This window comes from Pantherophis guttatus, chromosome 15, assembly GCF_059756535.1.
Source record: "Pantherophis guttatus breed Tessera chromosome 15, ASM5975653v1, whole genome shotgun sequence".
Classification (NCBI taxonomy): Eukaryota; Metazoa; Chordata; class Lepidosauria; order Squamata; family Colubridae; genus Pantherophis; species Pantherophis guttatus.
In genome coordinates this window covers 6,677,568-6,696,857 of record NC_142077.1, presented here as the reverse complement: position 1 = coordinate 6,696,857, position 19,290 = coordinate 6,677,568, and the positions used below count along the sequence as shown (strand labels likewise).

The following is a 19,290-nucleotide window of genomic DNA, read 5'->3' as shown; positions in this document are numbered from 1 at the left end:
CGCGTGCCACCTGTGGCACGCGGGGCCATATCTGTGGGCACGGGAGCGTTACCCTAGCTTAGCTCCAGCGCATATTCACGGGCTGGCCAGCTGATTTTCGGGCCCACCGGAAGTCTGGAAACTGGCTGTTTCCAGCCTCCGGGGGGTGGGGAAGGCTGTTTATGCCCTCCCCAGATACCTAAAAAGCCTCTCGAGCCTGGGGAGGGCGAAAAACAGGTCTTACGGACCCGCCGTGCCATCGCGTGCCAAAAGCAGGGAGAGGGCACATTGAATTATGGATGTGGGCACGCATGTACGTGACCGGCCCCCGCTCCTCCTGCTTTTGGCACATGACGGCAAAAAGGTTAGCCATCCTTGGTTTACCTGGCGATACGACTATTATATATAGTTAACTCCGGTTTTCTCCGTAGGGGGAAAAGCTTTCCAAGATATATTTTTTATTTTTAAAACTCTTGCCTAGAAATGAAGACACAGAGTCCTGGATTTACGACCTTCAATGGGGGCCGAAAAATGCGTCTGGCTAAGCGAGACATTTGTTAAGTGAACTTTGCTCCGTTTTACGACCCTCTTCGCCACCGTTGCTAAGTAAATCACTGCAGCTCTTAAGCGACTAGCACTGTTTTTAAGTGGGCCTGGTTTTCCCCACCGATTTTGCTTGTCGGAAGGTGACCGCATAAAACCCGGGACACTACGAAACCTGCCTGAGCAAGGAGCGGGTTGGACTAGATGACATCTAAGGTTCCTTCCACCCCTATCATTCTGCATTCTAATATTTCTCATAGTTTGAAACTGGCAAGCCACTTCTCCTACAGGAAACAGGTTTCTCATGAGAAAAGGGAGGAGAAAAAGAAGTTTTCCATCTTGTATCTGGAGCGACAACAATCCTGCCAGGTAGGCTCCTTACGAGGTGGCAGTTTTTTTTATGCTCCCTGGCACATTTCCGACTTCCTGGCATGGTGACGCCTTCCATTCTGGCAGGCTCTGCCCCGTCTCCTCTTTTTTTTAATAATAATAATAATAATAATAATAATAATAATAATAATAATAATAATAATAATAATGAGAGAACTTGAATCTTGGCGTGTCTTCTAACGGCCAACTGTTTTGCTTCTAGAACCTTCTCAGTTTCGCTGCCTGATTGGCTTGGAATCCAACAATCTTTCCAACGATCCACAGCCAAAGGGCCGGTTGGTAGCTGTGTTTTCTTTTTTTCCCCCCCTGCTAAGGGAGATGGGGCTTCCCCATCCAGGAGCAGTCTACCCGCAAAAACTGGGGAAGGGGCAAAAAGGAAATCAGGGAAAGGCAAAGGAAAATCCGGCTTGGCTTCTGAGTTTTCCAGAGGCCTGAGCTGGATGTCAGGTTGATAATCCGGTTTTAAAAAATCTGGTTTTTTTTTTGTTTGTTTGTTTTAATCTCTTAAATTAGAGGGAGCTGTATTGTCAAGGAGTCTCGAGTTCAAATCCTCGTTCCCCCCCGCAAAGCTATGGATCTAGATCCAGAAAAGGCCAAACAGATGAGCCCAAGGTATCTCAATCAGGTGAGAGCTGGATTTTTGCTCTCGTCGCGTCGAGGCGGTGAGTCGTTCCGTGGAGGCGTGTCGCGAGCCCCCCTTCGTGCATTATCCCGAACGCGGGTTTCCAAAGCAGATAGTCCTCGACCTTACAACCCCCACTGAGCCCAACGCTTCCGTCGCTAAAGGGAGACCTTTGCGAAGTGAATTTTGTCCCCTTTTTGTCGACCTTACCTTGCCGTCGTCGTTAAATGAATCACGGCGGTTGATGGGTTAGTAACACGGCCGATAAGCGCGAAATCTGGCTTCCCTTCCGTGGACGTTGCTCGTCGGAAGGTCGCCAAAGAGCGGGAACACTGCAACTGTCATAAGTACATGTCAGTTGCCAAGCATTCTTGATTTTGATCATGTGACCTTGGGGAATGCTGCAAAGGTCGTAACTTTGAAAAACGGTCGTAAGTCCCATTTTTCAACGCTGTTGCGACTTGGAACGGTCAATAAGCCAACTGCGGTAAGTCGAGGACTACCTGTATTTTTGGCAAGGGGACAACCTGATTGTGCCTTCTCACCTACCTCATGAGGACTAGCCACCTGTGGCGTGCAAAAATAGAATAGAAAAAAATAATAATTGTTTAGGGAAAACGCCTGCTTTGAAGTGGGAAAACGCGACGATTTCAATGCCTGTCCTTTAAGAGAGCCTCTTAAAATTGAAAAGACGGTGACTTTAGAAGGGACCAAAAAAAAGGGATTTATTGGATAGTGGCTGATGATATTTATATATAAGAGCTGCATTTTAGCCACAGCTGCTCTTTAAAGTTTCTTTAGAAACTTTGAAAGGTTTAATCTTTGTTGGAGATGCGTAGTAGGTTTTGCTTCCCATGTTTGAACGTTTGGGTATGGGTCACTTGTTAAAATAAATATTTGGAAGTTTGTTTTTTTTTAAAAAAATTAATTAAAAACATCCCTTGTAATCTTCCAAGCAGTAGAATCAGATTCACGGAAAACCACAAGGTATGTTTTACTTTTATTTTTAATTTAAGAGAATTACTTAAGGAAAGCTGGAAGCGTGAACGCAATGCTATATACATTTGCTGTTTTATTGGTGGTGTGGTTTGTCCTTTTTCCTTCCTTCCTTCCTTCCATCCATCCATCATCCTTCCCTCCCTCCATTTTATTCTTCCCTCCCTCTCTACTTGTCTCCCTTCCTTCCTTCTATCCGTCTGTCCGTCCGTCCATCCGTCCTTCTTTCCTTTCTTCCTCCATTTTATCCTTCCCTCCCTCTCTACTTGTCTCCATTTATTCCTTCCTTCCTCCCTTCCATTTTATCCTTCCCTCCCTCTCTACTTCTCTCCATTTATGCCTCCCTCCCTCCATTTTATCCTTCCCTCCCTCTCTACTTGTCTCCCTTCCTTCCTTCCTTCCTTCCTTCCTTCCTTCATTCATTCATTCATTCATTCATTCATTTTATCCTTCCCTCCCTCTCTACTTCTCTCCATTTATGCCTCCCTCCCTCCATTTTATCCCTCCCTCTCTACTTGTCTCCATGTATTCCTTCCTTCCTTCCTTCCATTTTATCCTTCCCTCACTCTACTTCTCTCCATTTATCCCTCCCTCCCTCCATTTTATCCTTCCCTCCCTCTCTACTTGTCTCCCTTCCTTCCTTCCTTCCTTCCTTCATTTTATCCTTCCCTCCCTCTCTACTTCTCCCCATTTATCCCTCCCTCCCTCCATTTTATCCTTCCCTCCCTCTCTACTTGTCTTCCTTCCTTCCTTCATTTTATCCTTCCCTCCCTCTCTACTTCTCCCCATTTATCCCTCCCTCCCTCCATTTTATCCTTCCCTCCCTCTCTACTTCTCCCCATTTATCCCTCCCTCCCTCCATTTTATCCTTCCCTCCCTCTCTACTTGTCTTCCTTCCTTCCTTCCTTCATTTTATCCTTCCCTCCCTCTCTACTTCTCCCCATTTATCCCTCCCTCCCTCCATTTTATCCTTCCCTCCCTCTCTACTTGTCTTCCTTCCTTCCTTCCTCCATTTTATTCTTCCCTCCCTCCCTCCTTTCAAGAAGAGACTGCACTGCCCTCTGTCAGAAATGGTGTGAGCAGGGGGGTTGGACTAGATGACCTATAAGGTCCCTTCCAACCAACTCTTGTAATTCGGTATTGTATTCTGTATTCTCTCCCTGATAAAAATATAAATCTAAATCCAAGAAAGAAAGAAAGAAAGAAAAAACGAAACTAAAGGCTCAACTCCCATCGCTTTCTGTTGCTGTCTTAGCTGAAGCTAAGACCTCCCCTCCCTTGGAAGGCTTGACCCACCCCAACCTGGCTCCCCCTGGCCACGACCGCTGGGCTTCTGACCCCCCTCCTTCTCTCTCTCTCTCTCTTTCCCTCTTTCCCTCTTGGCAGGAACTGACCAGGCCTCTGATGACCATGACAATCATCTTAACCTTTGGGTCCTCTTTCCAATACGGTTACAATCTCTGGGTGGTGAACCATCCCGCATCGGTAAGTGGTGCCCTGTGGGCAGCGGTGGAATTCACATTTTTTAAAAACTACCGGTTCTGTGGGCGTGGCTTGGTGGGCGTAGCTTGGTGGGCGTGGAAGGGGAAGGATACTGCAAAATCCCCATTCCCACCCCACTCCTGGGGGGAAGGATACTGCAAAATTCCCATTCCCACCCCACTCCGGGGCCGGATAGTGTAAAATCTCCATTCCCTCCCCACTCCGGGGGAAGGATATTACAAAATCCCCATTCCCTCCCCACTCTGGGGGAAGGATACTGTAAAATCCCCATTCCCGCCCCCCTCCAGGGGAAGGATACTGCAAAATCCCCATTCCCTCCCCACTCCGGGGGAAGGATAGTGTAAAATCCCCATTCCCTCCCCACTCTGGGGGAAAGATACTGTAAAATCCCCATTCCCGCCCCCCTCCAGGGGAAGGATACTGCAAAATCCCCATTCCCTCCCCACTCTGGGGGAAGGATACTGCAAAATCCCCATTCCCGCCCCCCTCCAGGGGAAGGATACTGCAAAATCCCCATTCCCTCCCCACTCTGGGGGAAGGATACTGCAAAATCCCCATTCCCTCCCCACTCCGGGGGAAGGATATTACAAAAACTCTTATTTCCTCCCCACTGTGGGGGAAAGATACTGTAAAATCTCCATTCCCACCCCACTCCTGGGAGAAGGATACTGCAAAATCTCCATTCCCTCCCCACTCCTGGGGGAAGGATATTGCAAAATCTCCCTTCCCACCACACTCTGGGGCCAGCCAGAGGTAGGTATTTGCCGGTTCTCCGAACTACTCAACATTTCCGCTCCCGGTTCTCCAGAACCTGTCAGAACCTGCTGGATTTCACCCCGGCCTGTGGGGTTCAGGTACCAGATCCCACCACCCCCTGCCCCATTTCCCTTTTTGAAAGGGTCCCCAGAAATCCAAAGGGTCGGCCCATTTTTGCTACTGCTGAGCGTGCCATTTTCTGTCCAGCTGATCCAAGAAGACTACAACATCACTCTGAAGATGAAGAAGAAGGAGAATCAGAATACTATGAATTTCCTCTTGACTTTGACCAATGTGATCTACTCTCTGGGAGGCGTCACTGGATCTCTTATGGTTTGCCCCATGGCTGATACCTGCGGCAGGTAATAATAATACGAGACACCAGGTGGAATAAATCTGCCCTCTTCAGTTGTTCCACCCACCCACCGTAACTGTAAATCCATCCTCGTTGATCCAAGCTTTTTAATTTTTATTTTACGGATTAAATCTTGCATTTGCGCTTCTGAGACGGACCTTCCACTTGTCCCTGGGATTAAAAAAAAAGGGGGGGGGAAGGAATCCTTCATTTCAGAAAGAAATCCTTTTGATCTCTCGGACGTGCGTGACTTGATTATCTTGGTTTGGCTCCGGGATCATCCTTTGCAACGTCGTGTCGGCAACCTATATAAACCATGACTTCTTTTAAAAATTCAGATTCGTCCCTTTTTCCAATTCTTGATTTTCCACCCCCACCCCCACGAAAAGAGAGTCAGTTTATGGGGGAGCCAGTTCCCCAGTAAATAAACCATACCGTGTTCCCCCAAAAATAAGACCGGGTCTTATATTAATTTTTGCTCCAAAAGACGCATTAGGGTTTATTTTCTGGGTAGGTCTTATTTTGGGGGAAATACGGTATTAAATGCATCCATCTGGCTGACGATCTTAACTGGGGCTTATTTTGGGGGTAGGGTTTATATTACGAGCATCCTGAAAAATCATGCTAGGGGTTATTTTCCAGCTGGGTCTTATTTTTGGAGAAACAGGGTAGTTAGAAAGAAGACCAATTGTCAAGTGTGTATCTACAACCACAAGGGAGCCCGAAATTCCTGCTGCTAAGGAAGACAGTTGTTAAGTGGGTGTGGCCTCATGTTATGACCACTCTTGCCAGAGTTGTTAAGTGAACAGTACTGTTGTAAATTTGAACGGTCACTAAACGAACTGTCGTAAGTCGAGGACTTCCTGTATGTCTATTTTTCTTTCAGGAAGGGTACCCTAGTGATAACAAACCTCTTAGCTTTCATTTCCGCCATCTTTTTGGGGTTTTCAACCATCGTCCACACTTATGACTACACCATATTTTCGCGCCTGCTCAGCGGGATCTGCTCAGGTAAGAAAGACCAAATGTTTTTGGGTTCGGGGGGGAAAAAAACCGCGGTTAGGCGGCAACTAGAAGCCGTCTCGCCGCGAATGTTGGCTGAAAAACATCGCGCGTTGCTCCTTTCTGACTGGAGCTGCTTGCTGGGGACAAGGGGGGAAAACACTCTTTGCATGCTCAGAGGCACCTTGAGGTCCATCTCAGCTAGACTCGTTTTGTGTCTCTCCAAAATTCGGTGTATTTTCCACCACCACCCCTTATCGGTAGATATGAGGAATGGAGTTTAAGATTTTTTTTCCTCTTGGGGAGAAATTGATACATGAAGAATTACAATAATGATGCATTGAAGTGTCCATCAATGTCTCATTTTGATAGCAGAGGACTGGATGTGGGTTTGCTGCGTAAAATACGCAATGGGCAAAGCGAGCATCTGCAAACGTCAGCTTTGGGGGTTCTTCCCGTCTCCCCACTTAAAAAGACTAGCCCCATTGTTGCAATAACATCCAACTTTCTCTGAGCATCTCGACAAGTTGGTAGAGAACCAAACCTCTTTGGGGGCCTGGATATAGAACCAGGGTTAGCATTGGGGTTCCACCTCCCCTTTCGGGTTCCCAATGTGAATTTGGAGCCTTGAACCCCAGAATTTTTTAGACGTGAGTAAGAGATAGCTGATTCTCACATCACCCAGAGATCATTAGGCTCCTCTCTGTCTCCCACTTCGCCCGGAAATCTGTAGGCTCCTCTCTGTCTCCCACTTCGCCCGGAGATCATTAGGCTCCTCTCTGTCTCCCACTTCACCCGGAGATCATTAGGCTCCTCTCTGTCTCCCACTTCGCCCAGAAATCAGTAGGCTCCTGTCTGTCTCCCACTTCGCCCAGAGATCATTAGGCTCCTCTCTGTCTCCCACTTCACCCGGAGATCAGTAGGCTCCTCTCTGTCTCCCACTTCGCCCGGAGATCAGTAGGCTCCTCTCTGTCTCCCACTTCGCCCGGAAATCTGTAGGCTCCTCTCTGTCTCCCACTTCGCCCGGAGATCAGTAGGCTCCTCTCTGTCTCCCACTTCGCCTGGAGATCAGTAGGCTCCTCTCTGTCTCCCACTTCGCCCAGAAATCATTAGGCTCCTCTCTGTCTCCCACTTTGCCCGGAAATCTGTAGGCTCCTCTCTGTCTCCCACTTCGCCCGGAAATCAGTAGGCTCCTCTCTGTCTCCCACTTCGCCCGGAGATCATTAGGCTCCTCTCTGTCTCCCACTTTAAACCAGGGATCCTCTCCTGTGCTGTACCGTTGTACCTTGCCGAAATTGCTCCCCGAAATTTAAGAGGGGGCATCATGACCATGGCGATGGTTGCCGTTGCTAGCGGGGTCCTGTTCTCGCAGATCCTTGGCCTTCATGAGCTCCTAGGTTCCCATAAAAGTAAGTCGGAAGGGCAGGTTGGGATATCTAGCCAGGGTTCAGGGATGGGGCCATGTTGGTGACTTGGTTTCTTCTCCTGACGCAGAATGGGCCATCTTGCTGAGTCTAACTGGGATTCTTGCGGTGTTCCAGCTCTTCATCCTGCCCAAGTTCCCCGAAAGTCCACGCTTCCTGTTGATTCAGAGGAAGAACGAGGAGAAAGCAAGACAAGGTATAATAATAACAGAATAACAGAGTTGGGAGGGACCTTGGAGGTCTCCTAGTCTAACCCGTTGCTCAGGCAGGAAACCCTACACCATTTCAGTCAAATGGTTATCCAACCTCTTCTTAAAAACTTCCAGTGTTGGAGCATTCACAACTTCTGGTGGCAAGTTGTTCCATGGGTTAATTGTTCTCACTGTCAGGAAATTTCTCCTTAGTTCTAAGTTGCTTCTCTCCTTGATTAGTTTCCACCCGTTGCTTCTTCTCCTGCCTTCAGGTGCTTTGGAGAATAGCTTGACTCCCTCTTCTTGGAGGGAGCCCCTGTCATTCTATGATTCTGTAAGGGTCTGCTGCTCGAGCAGTGGAGTAGACAGATGTTTCGGTCCCAAGAAGCCAGATCCCATTCAGCCACGAGATACAAACATCTCAAGATGTTCCATAACTGGTCTCAGAAAGAATTTGGATTGTTGCAGAGGGTTCGCTATTGTTTTGATGATGTGGGCTGGATTTTGAATGTTTGCATAGTACAGGGGCCTGCAACCTTAAACACTCAAAGAGCCATTTGGACCCGTTTCCCACAGAAAAGAAAACACCGGTAGCCACAAAAACCTTCCCGTGCCTGACTATTTCTTGAGCAGCCACAAAACTAGCATATGTAATCGAATTAAACGTTCTGTTTTCTTCTGAAACTTTTCTTCTCGTGGATTTATCCATGGTTGGCCTACCGGGGGTTGAAAAGTTCAACAAATCACGTGCTGGCAAGTGTCACACATTGGCAGCTGCGAGTGATATTTTGAGTGACACGGAGCCGCAGCAGAGGGGTGAAAGAGCCACATTGCGGCTCCAGAGCCACAGATTGCTGACCCCTGGTGTAGTAGGTCTACTAACATGTTTTTTTGGGGCGTCCTTTTTGCCCGTTTTCCCCTCCTGTCCCCCACAGTCTTGAGGGTCCTACGAGCCAAGGAGGACGTTCAGGAAGAGATCGAGGAACTTCATCAAGAAGATATAGCTGAGATGGAAGAAAAAGAACTGAGCGTGTTGAACCGGCTTAGATACAAAGGTCTACGGAAGCAGATCATTTATGTTATCCTCCTGATGGCCGGTCAACAATTCACAGGGGTCAACGCTGTAAGGCCCAGGCTGGGGCTGGCTTGAGGGGAGGAGAGGGAAGACTCCGGGACCTGCCAATTGGCCATCTGGGTTCTCTGCCCCATCCTGCTACAAACCACCAGCCCCCTCAAGAGATTTGGGGGGGCTATGATGACCCCAGTTCCCAGCCCACCTTGCCTATGGTGGCCAGGGGGGTCTGGAAAATGAAGTTCTGAAACATCTGGAGAACTTCAATGTTGGCACCATGGCATCAGTGGTGGAATTCAGCCGGTTCGGGCGAGCCGGTAGTTAAATTGCAGACCGGCCCTGCCCCACCCTGCCCCTTCCAGGAGTCCCCATGTGCCCCATTTTGGCTCCCAGGTAAGTGCAGGGAAGCCTCCTAGGCCCAACAGGGACTCTTAATCCTGCTGGGCTCCCAGGAGGCTTCCTAGGCCCGTTTTCGCTCCTAGGAGGCTTCAGGGAGGCCTACTAGGCCCAAAACAGGGCGTGAGGGAGGTGCTGCCTGTCACACACCCCTGGCCATGCCCACCATGGCCACGCCCACCCAGCCGGTCATTAGGGCAGAGAACTGGTTGTTAAATTATCTGAATCCCACCACTGCATGGCGTATCAGAAATTATGGAGGGTTTTCTGATGCTTTCGAATTAGGGGTAGCCCCCAGAGGAGGGGTGTCGAACTCAAAGCCCAGGGGGCATATCCCAGTCCGCAGGGTGCTTAGATCTGGCGCATATGGGCTGCCCTCCCAAGTTCTGTTATCGCAGGACGTGTCACAGCCAAAAACGGAGCTCGGGAGCCCATTTTCGCTGACAGAGCACTCGGGCCACCACAGGTGCTCCCCCCCGGGCACGAGTGACATCATGCTGGCCATGCCCCCCCCTGGCCACACACACACACACACACTCGCCCCCAACCCCCGAGATCAAACACAATTGTTGGCGGTCGTGTTCTCTTCCCAGGTGTATTATTACACCGAGTATATCTACAGAACCAAGTGGCTGAATGGGTACAAATCTCGGTACATCATCATCGTGTGTTCCACGTTTGTCCTCCTGACCTTATTATTTGTGGTGAGTTTTCCCACCTCCGTGTTTCTATCGAGGGGGCTTCTCCCGGGCCAGTTTCATTCAGATCCAATAGGGTTTCAGTCCAGAAAACCATCCAGTCAGAGCCGAAGAAGCTTCTTGGGTGAGAAGCAAGGGTGGGCCGCTGGGGATTCGCAGGGGTTTCGGGAGAACCTCTAGCTAAGATTCTGTGCAGTTCGGAGAACCCCCAAATCCCACTCCTGGCTGGCCCCGTCCACCCCTCCTCTCCCAGGAGTCCCCACACGGCCCCTTTTGGATGCAGGTAAGTGCAGGGCATGCACAAAGGCTCGGGAAGTGCAAAAAACGCACCTCCGGAGCCTGGGGAGGCCATTTTCACACTCCTGGAGGCTCAAAAAAAGCCTCCGGAGCCTGGGGAGAGTCAAAATGCCCCCCTCTGCCGTGGTAAAGGAGGCCAACTCAGCCACGCTCACTATGACCAACCCAGCAACCGTTGGTCATAGTGGGCGTTTTGAAGCCCACCTATGGTGAGAAGCGAAACGTCTTTCAAGAAAAACCAGAAAGTCCACTGGCCTCTTGAGAAAAAAACACCATGACCTGGAGGATTGAGAATCTCCATAGATCATGGCTTGTTCCATCGTGGTTCCAAACCTTGATTCAGGCTTCACCCCATGATGGTCTCTTTGCTTCAAGACAGGGTTTCCCAACCTTGGCCTTGTGTGGACTTCAACTCCCAGAATTCTGCACGCCGGCTAGGGAATTCTGGGAGTCGAAGTCCACACTTCTTCAAATAGCCAAGGTAAGGAGACCGTGGCTTTAGAGTGATGACCACTCCCAGGCGGTCAACGGCTTGTTTGACAAACCATGGTTGAAAAGAAACGTGGTTTAGCCTCCTTTTCAATCTTGGACTTTCTACCCTGTAGTCCTATAGCGTCGACAGCTTGGGCCGAAGACTCTTAATCCTGCTGGGATTCGGCATCTGTAGCACCTTCTGTGTCCTCTTGACTATATCTCAGGAACTTCAGGTATGCCATTGAAACTTCTCCAAAAATCGTGACACCTTTTTTTGGGGGGGGGGAAAGAAAACCAACCCAACAGGCCGAACGCGCCCCGATATTTTCTGCTGGATTTGGGGGGGGCGAGGGCTTTGTTTTAAAAATGTGAAAATTCATCCCAACCGCAAACTTGAGAGTTTGTGGTGGAGTTATTGTGGTGGTGGTGGTGGGGAGTTTGTTGTGTCTTCTGGCCAAATTTACTGGTCCATCACTTTGATTGTCTCAGATTGGGGTGACCAACTTCGGAGGGTCCGAGATAGCAAAGCGTGAGATTATCATCATCATTTAATGACCTCATAATCCCTTGTGGGGTGGAGTCTGGGCAACTGAATGGAGTTGAGTATTTACTGGCCGGATGCCCTTCCTGTTTCCAATGTGGAGTTTTGTTCAGCAGATATATTCTCATCGTGCCCAGAGAGAGAAATATCTGCCTCTACTTGACTGATCAAAAGTCAGTTGCTTGACAACTGATTCAAATTTATGATGGTTGAGCATCCCGTGTGTGTGTGTGTGTGTGTGTCACATGATCCCTTTTTGCGACCAAAAGGGAAGCCAGACTCACTTAACAACCGAGTTGTTAACTTATCAACTGGAGTGATTCACTCAACAACGGTGGCAACGAAGGTCATAAAAATGGGGGCAAAATTCACTGAACAATAGAAATTTTGGGGCTCCATTGTGGTCGTAAGTCGAGGACTCCTGTAATTTAGACGATTTCACCGTTTGTACCTTGGGTTTGTAGTTTTTTTAAAAAAAATATGATTCTTGTTCATTTTAATGCTCTTATGTTTTTGATTTCATGGCATTGGGAGCCTCCCAGGACTGGCCTGGATCCTGAGGTGAGGTAAATTGGCCTGGATCCTGAGGTAAATTTAATAAAGAAATATAAATAAACTTCCTCCAACAGATGACCGTTTCTTGGCTGTCTTACGTCACATATATTTTCCTGCTCATCTTCCTCCTCGGACACGTATTAGGTCCAGGTAGAGACTCTTCATCTGGGGGGGAGGGGGTGGGACTGGGCCCCCACCCACTGATATGGAGGATAATTGAGAGTGTGCCTCTCTGACCGCCATCTTTTCCTCCCCCTTTTCCTCCTCCTTCTCTTCTTCTTCTCCCTCCCCCACCTTCTCCTGTCCCTCTCTTCTTCCTCCTCTTCTTCCCATTTCTCTTCTCTTCTTCCTTTTCTTCTTCCTCTTCGTCCTCCTCTTCCTCTTCTGCCTCCTTTTCTTCCTTCCCCTCTCCACCTTCTCCTCCTCTTCCCCTTCTTCCTCTTCTCTTCCTCCTCCTCTTCCCCTTTCTCTTCTCTTCCTCGTTCTCTTCCTCTTCCTCTTCCTCTTCCTCCTCCTTCTTCCTTCCCCTCCCCCATCTTCCCCTTCGTCCTCTTCTCTTCCTCCTCTTCCTTCCTCTCCCCCACCTTCTCCTCCCCTTCTACCTCTTCTTCCTCTCCTCTTCCCTCTTCCTCTTCCTCCTCTTCCTTCCCCTCCCCACTTTCCCCTCCCCACCTTCCCCTCCTCTTCCCCTTCTTCCTCTTCTCCTCCTCATCCTCCTCTTCCCTCTTCCTCCTCCTCTTCCTTCCCCTCCCCTCCCACACCTTCCCCTCCCCTCCCCCCTCCCCTTCTTTCTCTTCTCCTCCTCATCCTCCTCTCCCTCTTCTCCCTCCCCCTCTTCCTCCCTCTCTTCCTCCTGCAGGTCCATTACCAAATGTCATCATAGCTGAACTGTTCCTTCAATCCTCCAGGTCGACAGGAATTATGCTGGGGGGTTTTGTCCATTGGCTTCTAAATTTTATAACTGGGGTTATTGTCCTTCAGGTTGAGGTAAGTGAATCTGAATCGATTGTTGTTGAGTCCACTCCTTATTTTTATATATATATATATTTATATATTAGAATAGAATTAGGAATAAGAATAGGAGTAGAGTAGAAGAATAGAATAGAATAGAATAGAATAGAATAGAATAGAATAGAATAGAATAGAATAGAATAGAATAGAATAGAATAGAATAGAATAGAGTAGAATAGAATAGAATAGAGGAGTAGAGTAGAGTAGAGTAGAATAGAATAGAATAGAATAGAATAGAATAGAAATAGTAGAGTAGAGTAGAGTAGAGTAGAGTAGAGTAGAGTAGAGTAGAATAGAATAGAATAAGGACTAGGACTAGGACTAAGACTATAGAGTAGAGTAGAGTAGAGTAGAGTAGAGTAGAGTAGAGTAGAGTAGAGTAGAGTAGAGTAGAGTAGAGTAGAATAAGGAATAGAATAAGGACTAGGAATAGGAAAGGATAGGAGAATAGAATGGAATTGAATAGAATAGAATTAGGAATAGAGTAAAGTAGGGAAGAGTAGAAGAACAGGACAGGACGGAACGGAACGGAACGGAACAGAACAGAACAGAACAGAACAGAACAGAACAGAACAGAACAAATAGAATAGAATTCTTTATTGACCAAGTGTGACTGGACACACAAGGAGCATTTCTTTATAAATCCAATTTAGAAACCTAAATTTAGAAACATGAGACTTGAAGTCAGCCGTCACTCATTTCCACATTTTCTTTGCTTGATTCTGAGGTTTTTTTGGATGGGGGTGGGGGTGAGAAAACTGTTGTTGTTTTTTTGAGTCAGTCAGGAGGGCCCTTTTCTTCTACGTTATGCTGGCCGCACAATCTCTTTTTGCTCCCTCCAGAATAAGATTGGATCCTACAGCTTTCTCCTCTTCTGGCCTCTTTGCATCGCTAGCTTCGTGTTTATCTTCAGGAATATCCCTGAGACCAAACAGAAGAGTTTTCTGCAGATCCGGAACCTTCTGGCTGCGCGGGCCATCAAAAAAATTAAAGTCCGGGGGTCTCATCACCAGTCGAATCCGTTCAAAGGGCTGCATGGCGGGAGGCGTAAAAAACCCAGAGCCGTCACTTCCCACGTCCCATCCGTGCCCTCAATTTAAGGGAAGGGGCCGTTGAGATTTTTCTACTCTCTTGTTTGTTAATTTTTAAAATAAATGAGATGTCTTTCTTGGGGAAAAGAATGGCTTCCTTTATTTATTTATTTATTTATTTATTTTCTTAGATTTCTATGCTGCCCTTCTCCCGTAGGACTCGGGGCGACTCACTGAATTTATTTTTTTTAAATTTGATTTATATGCCACCTTTCTCCGGAGACTCAGGGCGGCTTACAATGCGCTAAGCAATAGCCTTCGTACTTTTGTATATTTATACAAAGTCAGCTTATTGCCCCCACAATCTGCGTCCTCATTTCACCTACCTTAGAAAGGATGGAAGGCTGAGTCAACCTTGAGCCTTGGCGAGATTCGAACCTGCAGTAATTGCAGGCAGCTGGTCTTAATAACAGGGTGCTTTAGACCACTGTACTACCAAGGCTCTTAATATATAAAAAGCATATAACAATAAATAGAACTAAAAACATCGAAATGTAAAAACCCCAACAACTAAAATCTCATAACAGATCAGGGAATTTGCTGAAAAAGCCGTGTCTTCAGTTCGGCGCGGAAAGAGCGGAGGTCGGGGGCCGTCCGAAGCCCGGTGGGTAATTCATTCCAGAGGGTCGGTGCGGCCACTGAGAACGCCCTCATCCTGGGGGTCACCGGCTGGCATTCTCTGGCCGATGGCACCCGGAGGAGGGCAGTCCTATGTGACCGCACTGGGCAGTGGGAGGCCGGTAGGAGGTGGTCCTGCAAGTACCCCGGGCCCATGCCACGTAGGGCTGGATTTCACTCCTGAACCCAGTTCCTGCAGCCGTTCTTTATATGTTTTAGCTTCCTAAACACCCTAGTTGCTCTTCGCTGGACTCTTTCCAGAGTCTCAACGTATTTTTTTCATCATGGCGACCAAAACTGGATGTAGTATCCCAAGTGTGGCCTTACCAAGGCCTTATAAAGCGGTATTAACACTTCCCGTGATCTTGATTCTATCCCTCTGTTGATGCAGCCTAGAATATATCTGTTTAATGACAAAATAATAATAACTTTATTGTCATTGTACGTGTACACACAGTATATCCATACAGCGAAATTCACGTAACACCCAAAGACCAGGTCCAACACACATAACAATCCCCGAACACACCACAAATTCCCCACTCCTAAACCACCCAAACATCCACACGACAGACCAAGTCATGCCGTCCAACAGCTCACTGATGGTGGCCCTTGAGTTCATTGTTGAGTGCAATTACAGCTCTGGGATAAAAACTATTCGGGAGACGTGCGGTCCGAGTTTTAATTGTTCTGTATCTTCTGCCAGAAAGCAACAGTCCAAAAAGATGATAAGCAGGATGGGAAGAGTCTCCGAGAATGTTATGCAATTTCCTCAAATGACTTAGATGAGGGAATAGAAGGGGAACTCATCAAATTTGCAGATGACGCTAAGCTGGCAGAAATGGCTGTCACCCCTCTAAGCATATGCACCAAAGACAAATTCCTTATGTGTCCAATCACCCTTGGCCAATAAAGAATTCTATTCTATTCTATTCTATTCTATTCTATTCTATTCTATTCTATTCTATTCTATTCTATTCTATTCTATTCTATTCTATTCTTCTCTTCTATTCACTCTTCTCTTCTCTTCTATTCACTCTTCTCTATTCTATTCTATTCTATTCTATTCTCTTCACTCTTTTCTAGTCTATTCTATTCTATTCTATTTTCTCTTCTATTTTCTCTTCTCTTCTATACACTCTTCTCTTCTCTATTCTATTCTATTTTCTATACACTCTTCTCTATTCTATTCTATTTTCTCTTCTATTCACTCTTCTCTTCTATTCACTCTTCTCTATTCTATTCTATTCTATTCTTCTATTCTATTCTATTCTATTCTATTCTATTCTTCTATTCTATTTTCTCTTCTATTCACTCTTCTCTTCTATTCTATTCACTCTTCTCTATTCTATTCTATTCTATTCTATTCTATTCTCTTCACTCTTTTCTATTCTATTCTATTCTATTCTATTCTATTCTATTCTATTCTATTCTATTTTCTCTTCTATTCACTCTTCTCTTCTATTCTATTCACTCTTCTCTTCTCTATTCTATTCTATTTTTCTATTCTATTCTATTCTATTTTCTCTTCTATTCACTCTTCTCTTCTATACACTCTTCTCTTCTCTATTCTATTCTATTTTCTATACACTCTTCTCTATTCTATTCTATTTTCTCTTCTATTCACTCTTCTCTTCTATTCACTCTTCTCTATTCTATTCTATTCTATTCTATTCTTCTATTCTATTCTATTCTATTCTATTCTATTCTTCTATTCTATTTTCTCTTCTATTCACTCTTCTCTTCTATTCTATTCACTCTTCTCTATTCTATTCTATTCTATTCTATTCTCTTCACTCTTTTCTATTCTATTCTATTCTATTCTATTCTATTCTATTTTCTCTTCTATTCACTCTTCTCTTCTATTCTATTCACTCTTCTCTATTCTATTCTATTCTATTCTATTCGCTTCACTCTTTTCTATTCTATTCTGTTCTATTCTATTCTATTCTATTCTATTTTCTCTTCTATTTTCTCTTCTATTCACTCTTTTCTCTTCTCTTCACTCTTCTCTTCTCTATTCTATTCTATTTTCTCTTCTATTCACTCTTCTCTTCTATTCACTCTTCTCTATTCTATTCTATTCTATTCTTCTATTCTATTCTATTTTCTCTTCTATTCACTCTTCTCTTCTATTCACTCTTCTCTATTCTATTCTATTCTATTCTATTCTATTCTATTCTATTCTATTCTATTCTATTCTATTCTATTTCTATTCATCTGTTAAATCTGTTAAGAGATTTTGTAATGTCTACACAACGTATTGGTTCTTGGCTGCTGCAGTGCCTGCATCTGGCCACCAGAGGGCACCCTTCACCGCCCTTTCCCAATTCTGCTACTGTGTAAACCCAATAAAGAGGTTTGCTGTGTTTTATTTGATTGCGTTAACATTAATTGTGTTCCTCTGCAGTTACACTATTTTACAAACATGGGGCTGCGGAACACGCACTTCAAGGCTTCGCGGTTACCTTCTTTGCAGTCTAATTGAGAGTTGGGTGGCAGACCATTTCAATAGATCATGATTTGTCTATTGAATCCTGGTTTCTTACTGGTCGAAGGGCTGAGGATAGCGCTGGTGGCTTTAGGGCGGGACTCCTCCAAAGCTGGGGGTTGACTTAACCATGGTTAACCGGTAGCTTTTCTCCAGTTAAGCCACAAGCCATGATTGGCCAACTGATAAGGCTGGGCTTGTCTAATTCCCGTAAGCCAGAATCAACCATGATGGTTAGTGGATGTGGTGAGAACCCATTAGCCTCTAAGGCAGGGGTCTGCATCCTTAAACACTCAAAGAGCCATTTGGACTCGTTTCCCACAGAAAAGAAAACACCGGGAGCCACAAAAACCTTCCTCTAAGGAGACCGAGAAGATGTGGGACTTGAAAGAAAGACTGGATTTCTGAGTTTTCTCTTTCTTGTCTCTTTTAGGGGCCGCCGAGGCACCATGTCCTGGGATCCAACTGCCAACCGGACCCCGGAATCCTGCGGAGCCCTCGCCTGATTGGCTCTCCCCACCGGGCACCGGTTCCAGGCCTGCTTTGGCCATCAATCCAGAGTGACCCAGGCCTTGAATCCTCCAGGGGTAGAACGGGCAGTGACGGGGCATCCTGGCTTGTCGAGAGAAGGCCACCCAAGCGTTGGTTGAACCCGAGGCCTGACCGGTGCGGAACTTAGTTGGAAGGGCGCTGTCTTTGCCTAGTGGGCAAAGAGGGGCGTTGAGAAAGGAGAGGCGGAGGGGAGGTATATTGCAGGAAAGTATAAAGTAAAATATTACGTTTTTTGGGGGGGGGAAGCCAAGCATTTTTGAATGACCTCCAAGTAAGTTCCTTCCTTCCCTTTCTACCCCTTCCTTCCTCCCTCCTCCCCATCCCTCCTGTGTTTCCTTCCTTCTTTCCTCCCTCCCTCCTGTGTTTCGTTTCCTTCCTTCCTCCCTTCCTTCTTCCTTCCTTCCTCCATCCCTCCTTCCCTCCTGTGTTTCCTTCCTTCCTTCTTTTCTTCCTTTCTCCCTCCTTCTTTCCTTCCCTTCCTCCCGCCTGTGTTTCCTTCCTTCCTTTCTTTCTTCCTCCCTCTCTCCTGTGCTTCCTTCCTTTCTTCCTCCCTCCCTCCCTCCTTCCCTTCCTTCTTCCCTCTCTTTCCCTCTCTCCTGTATTTCTTTCCTTCTTTCCTCCCTCCCTCCTGTATTTCCTTCTTTCTTCCTTCCTTCCTCCTGTGTTTCTTTCCTTCCTTCTTTCCTCCTTCCCTCCCTCCTGTGTTTCCTTCCTTCTTTCCTCCCTCCCTCCTGTGTTTTGTTTCCTTCCTTCCTCCCTTCCTTCTTCCTTCCTTCCTCCGTCCCTCCTTCCCTCCTGTGTTTCCTTCCTTCCTTCTTTTCTTCCTTTCTCCCTCCTTCTTTCCTTCCCTTCCTCCCGCCTGTGTTTCCTTCCTTCCTTCCTTCCTTTCTTCCTCCCTCTCTCCTGTGCTTCCTTTCTTTCTTCCTCCCACCCTCCCTCCTTCCCTTCCTTCTTCCCTCTCTTTCCCTCTCTCCTGTATTTCTTTCCTTCTTTCCTCCCTCCCTCCTGTATTTCCTTCTTTCTTCCTTCCTTCCTCCTGTGTTTCTTTCCTTCCTTCTTTCCTCCCTCCCTCCCTCCTGTGTTTCTTTCCTTCCCTTCTTTCTTCCGTCCTCCTTCCCTCCCTCCTGTGTTTCCTTCCTTCCTTCTTTTCTTCCTTTCTCCCTCCTTCTTTCCTTCCCTTCCTCCCGCCTGTGTTTCCTTCCTTCCTTTCTTTCTTCCTCCCTCTCTCCTGTGCTTCCTTCCTTTCTTCCTCCCTCCCTCCCTCCTTCCCTTCCTCCTTCCCTCTCTTTCCCTCTCTCCTGTATTTCTTTCCTTCTTTCCTCCCTCCCTCCTGTATTTCCTTCTTTCTTCCTTCCTTCCTCCTGTGTTTCTTTCCTTCCTTCTTTCCTCCTTCCCTCCCTCCTGTGTTTCCTTCCTTCTTTCCTCCCTCCCTCCTGTGTTTTGTTTCCTTCCTTCCTCCCTTCCTTCTTCCTTCCTTCCTCCGTCCCTCCTTCCCTCCTGTGTTTCCTTCCTTCCTTCTTTTCTTCCTTTCTCCCTCCTTCTTTCCTTCCCTTCCTCCCGCCTGTGTTTCCTTCCTTCCTTCCTTCCTTTCTTCCTCCCTCTCTCCTGTGCTTCCTTTCTTTCTTCCTCCCACCCTCCCTCCTTCCCTTCCTTCTTCCCTCTCTTTCCCTCGCTCCTGTATTTCTTTCCTTCTTTCCTCCCTCCCTCCTGTATTTCCTTCTTTCTTCCTTCCT

General features: G+C 46.9%; 1 protein-coding gene across 1 annotated transcript; it reads left to right on the top strand.

The window, feature by feature from the left end:
* The first annotated feature begins 1,177 nt into the window (after positions 1 to 1,177).
* On the top strand, positions 1,178 to 13,983 carry LOC117670890 (solute carrier family 2, facilitated glucose transporter member 5-like). The gene is made up of 12 exons (XM_034426421.3): positions 1,178 to 1,537; positions 3,917 to 4,015; positions 4,997 to 5,151; positions 6,031 to 6,155; positions 7,403 to 7,555; positions 7,641 to 7,766; positions 8,697 to 8,884; positions 9,823 to 9,933; positions 10,830 to 10,931; positions 11,869 to 11,944; positions 12,654 to 12,781; positions 13,648 to 13,983. The coding sequence occupies exons 1-12, from the start codon at positions 1,484 to 1,486 to the stop codon at positions 13,903 to 13,905; spliced, it is 1,575 nt and encodes a 524-aa protein (XP_034282312.1). The 5' UTR covers positions 1,178 to 1,483; the 3' UTR covers positions 13,906 to 13,983.
* The last annotated feature ends 5,307 nt before the right edge of the window (positions 13,984 to 19,290 follow it).

Excerpts from the sequence above, each read along its gene's own strand:
- LOC117670890 (XM_034426421.3), top strand. The coding sequence starts at position 1,484 with ATGGATCTAGATCCAGAAAAGGCCAAACAGATGAGCCCAAGGTATCTC. Across the intron at positions 7,556-7,640 it reads GCTCCTAGGTTCCCATAAAA|AATGGGCCATCTTGCTGAGT; the intron begins GTAAGTCGGAAG and ends CTCCTGACGCAG. Across the intron at positions 7,767-8,696 it reads CGAGGAGAAAGCAAGACAAG|TCTTGAGGGTCCTACGAGCC; the intron begins GTATAATAATAA and ends TGTCCCCCACAG.